The 4,188-nt window shown below is 35.6% G+C and overlaps 1 protein-coding gene across 1 annotated transcript; it reads left to right on the top strand.

The window, feature by feature from the left end:
- Nucleotides 1-1,889, top strand: LOC107672825 (SNARE-associated protein Snapin-like). Its single transcript, XM_016466192.1, has 4 exons — nucleotides 1-164; nucleotides 456-502; nucleotides 1,346-1,464; nucleotides 1,540-1,889. The coding sequence occupies exons 1-4, from the start codon at nucleotides 49-51 to the stop codon at nucleotides 1,645-1,647; spliced, it is 390 nt and encodes a 129-aa protein (XP_016321678.1). The 5' UTR covers nucleotides 1-48; the 3' UTR covers nucleotides 1,648-1,889.
- Nucleotides 1,890-4,188: the final 2,299 nt, after the last annotated feature.

Genomic DNA, 4,188 nt, shown 5'->3' with positions numbered 1-4,188 from the left:
AAAACCTGGCAACCCTGACTAGCGCTGTCAGATCAGAGCTCAGTAAAGATGGCAGCGCTAGCAGTGGTGGAAACCCCATCAGGGAAAGATGCTCTCGCCGAGGGCTTGCTGGATCTCATGAGTCCCGCTGTACAGCAGCTTGACTTACATGTGCACTCAGTCAGGTAGTGTATTTTGGCAAACATACGTGTTTTTTTTTAGACCCGATAAATGTTTAATTCAAAACGATTAGTTCTGTGTGCTAACATGCTAATGGCTGTCATCATGACAGGTCTCGTGACTGAGTCAGGGATGCTGTACCATGCAAAACAATTGCAGTTCATTTATTTGTTTCTTACATTTTCGCAGTATCGCACGATGTTTGCGTTTGAGATATGGTGCATAGTCATGGATTTCAAAGCGTGCATAAATATGTACAGCTATATCGTTTATATACTGTAAATTTGTCTTCACAGAGAAAGCCAAGTGGAACTTAGGGAACACATTGATAAATTGGCATCTGGTAAGTTGGTCTGAGGTGATTATGCCTTTACAGTTTTTCTCAATCCCTTTGGCTTAATTCTTGAATGAGATTTATTTTTCTCAAAACGGTAAGTTAAAGGGGTCATATGATGCTGCTAAAAAGAACATTATTTTGTGTATTTGGTGTAATGAAATGTGTTTATGCGGTTTAAGGTTAAAAAAACACATTATTTTCCACATACTGTACATTATTGTTTCTCCTCTATGCCCCGTCGATTTTTACAAAGCTCATCGGTCTGAAAAGCGAGGTGTGCTCTGATTGGCCAGCTATCCAGTCAAAGCAATTGAATAGGGTCACCACATGTCCTCTTTTTTTTTTTACCAGACATGTCCTGGCTGTGCTTTCTAAATTTCCAATTGTTTTCATACATGCAAAAGGTAATGAATGAAAAGTAGTTTGTCTAATAGCGTGCAGGCATTGTACATAATCGACCAATCACTGCATGCGAGAAGGTGGGATCTACAGAGAACTGCCGAAGCAATACAAATACACATACACATACATACAATGTATATGTAGAGAGCACATCAATAGGAAAACAAAGACAAAACCCAGACATTAAAGGTAATCTAGAAAGCACCGCCAGGACATGTCAGGGAAAAATAGAACATATTGTCATCCTAGAAAGTGACATTTTATGACTATAACTTCTTCTTTTGGCATAGAATATAACAATATAATAGGTGACTGTGTGTCTATTTGCAGTATTAATAAGTATTTAGTAATCCATCCACATTACAAAAATATATAATGCAACTCTCCTGCCCCTTTCTGCAGAATTCATGAATATTATGTCATCTCATGTGAGCATTTCTTCTGCAGAGCTGTGTAGGATCAACGAACACCAGAAGGTGGCACTAGATTTAGACCCATATGTGAAAAAACTCCTTAATGCCAGGCGAAGAGTGGTGCTTGTCAACAACATACTCCAGAATGCACAGGTAAGAGTATATGAATATAAAACATCAGTTTGCTTGCTGTCTTCCTCTTCATCTTCTCCAATCTTTATGTTGCAGGAGCGTTTGCGAAGGCTGAACCATAATGTTGCTAAAGAGACGGCACGCAGGAAGACCATGCTTGAGGCATCTGGAGCATTTACTCCACGCTCTCCCAGCAAACCATGATGTCCGAAATCTCACATTTTGGGAATGCACCATTACACTGTGCTCAATGCCAAGGACCAACGCTGTAGATTTGCAGAATCTTTCTCTTATCATTAAAGGGCGATGGGCTATGCAAAGCACTGCTAACAGAACACTGCAGCATTAATGTCAGTTCACTTAAGAGGAGTCAGGGAGACAGCATGCACTCATTTCTTTCTTGAACATATGACTTTTTAATAAAATATTTGTCTTTATGAATTTAACTGTTGCTGAAAAATGCAGTGCTATGGATTTGCTAATTATTTGCAAATGTAGGATTATTGTTATTTATCAGAACTGTCCGAGAAAATATCTAGTCTAATTTACCTGCAGATATTCTACTGTCAGTCTTACCGTATTTTTTTTCTTGGGTTTAGACTCTGTACACATTTTTATCTAATTATTTTCTGCTGAAAATGTGCTTAATGTATTCAAAGGAATCATTCACCCAAAAATGAATATGTACTTACCCTCTGGCCGTCCAAGATGTAGATGAGTTTGTTTGTTTGTTTGTGGAAAAATGTCACTTTCCATCACTTGCTTGTTGGCTTTATATTAGTGCTTCATTAAAGCTGTCAGTGGGGATTAAAAAGAATAACTGCGTCCCAAATGACGCACTATACACTATGCACTTATACACTATCAGTGCGTCCCAAATCGCGTACTTGCACTATTCGGTGACGTTTTGTAGTATAGTGCGAGTAGTGAGTTCACACTGAAAATCCAAAAAGAAAAAGTAGGCCTACACTTTAAATACCAAGATGATGCACTTAAATAACCAAACAATGAAGTGTGGAATATTGGACACTTGATGCACTCAACTGTCGCAGCTTTAGCGAAGGGGAAGGGGCTATAGGACTCCGATTATGAATGACAAAATAACTTTATTAAATTCATACACTACATGTTTGAGTACATAGTGCATAAATACATAGTGTATAAGTGCATAGTGGGTCATTTGGGACACAGTTTATATACTTATGCACTATGTACTCAACCATGTTGTTTCATTTTTTCGGTTACTTTGCAATTTTGAACCGGAAGAACGAAATTGCTCCAAAAAATGAAAAAAATTACCACTTTTCCCTTAATAATAGACATAATGAGTGATATTATTGTTTTCACTGATGTGCAACCTGTACATATATGTTAACATCTCAAAAAGTGCTTTAGGGTCTCATGACCCTTTAAAGTGCATCATCCGGGTATTTAAAGTGCACTTTTTCTTATTGGAATTTTCAATGTGAACACACTACTCGCACTATTTATACTACAAAACGTCATAGAATAGTGCATAAGTACGCGATTTGGAACGCACCTTTCTAGTACAGAATAATAATAATAATAACAACAACAAAATAAGTAAAAACATATAAATTACAAAAATAATAAAAAATAAATGTAAAAAAAAAAACACTAAAGACAAAAAAATACAAGGATGAATAACTATATACACAGGGGTATTAAAGTCAAATCCATATTTATAAAACGAATAGTTCCGGTCCTTGATTCTTTGTTGGAACCACAACTGTTTCTGAGGAACTACATTGTTTGGTGGAAGAATACTGTTTTTATTAATATCATTACACTTTATTTGCTCTGTTTTATTCTGTGAAACCTAACTACGTATATGGAATAACCGTTTTATAAAAGCAATAAGCCCCGCTTCGCGTCGTGCCTAACAACGTCCCTTAGCTGTTATAAATTCACTGTAAACCACGGCTTCTTGGGGCTTATTGCTTTATCTGCAAAATTAATAAAAAAATTCTTAAAATGGATAGAATTTCAAGGCCTTGCAACAGTTTATAGTCTTTTTTGCTTTGCTGTTCCTTACACCCTCAAATGATTTAAGATATTGACAAAGCTCAAATTTAAATTGTATCAAACTAGGTGTATTTTTTGCCCATCGACATTTATGAATGTGATATTTCCCTAAGATAATAAACAAATCAAGAACAAAACAAATTTTATTTTCTAAAGGCTTATCATAAAAAATACAATATTTTTGTCCTCCAAAGTAATGTCAGTTCCAGAGATCTCCTTAAAAAAGACCTCAAATACACTAAAAAAAAAAAAAGGTGACAAATATTCTCATCATTCAAATTACAAAACTGACATTTCAAATCAATATCTTTCTTAAATCTTTTTATAACCTGATTTACTGGGTAAATACGATGGATAATTTTAAATGAAACCTCATGAATCTTATTGACACAATATCTCCTGGAAACCAAAAAAGCCTTCTTCCACTTAATGTCCCGGAAGCGTGAATTCCAGAAACTTTTAGCTGGGGGTATCCTGAATGATTAATATGCAGTGTTGGGGAAAGTTACTTTTAAAAGTAATGCATTACAATATTGCGTTACTCCATAAAAAAGTAACGAATTACGTTACTTAGTTACTTTTTGTGGAAAGTAATGCGTTACGTTACTTTTGCGTTACTTTTAAAATCTGGACAGGGCTTGCTTGTTTGTTTTTAAAATAAAAAAGTTCTATTTTTGGCAAATATAAAAGCCTTTTCAC

This window comes from Sinocyclocheilus anshuiensis, unplaced genomic scaffold, assembly GCF_001515605.1.
Source record: "Sinocyclocheilus anshuiensis isolate Anshui unplaced genomic scaffold, SAMN03320099.WGS_v1.1 scaffold132, whole genome shotgun sequence".
NCBI lineage: Eukaryota > Metazoa > Chordata > Actinopteri > Cypriniformes > Cyprinidae > Sinocyclocheilus > Sinocyclocheilus anshuiensis.
Note: the sequence above shows the minus strand (reverse complement) of the source record. Positions and strands in the feature narration are given on the sequence as shown.

What these genes read in the sequence shown, in the direction of transcription:
- LOC107672825 (XM_016466192.1), top strand. Translation starts at nt 49, where the DNA reads ATGGCAGCGCTAGCAGTGGTGGAAACCCCATCAGGGAAAGATGCTCTC. An exon ending in TTACATGTGCACTCAGTCAG is followed by an intron (nt 165 to 455) that starts GTAGTGTATTTT and finishes TTGTCTTCACAG; the next exon opens with AGAAAGCCAAGTGGAACTTA. An exon ending in ACATACTCCAGAATGCACAG is followed by an intron (nt 1,465 to 1,539) that starts GTAAGAGTATAT and finishes TTTATGTTGCAG; the next exon opens with GAGCGTTTGCGAAGGCTGAA.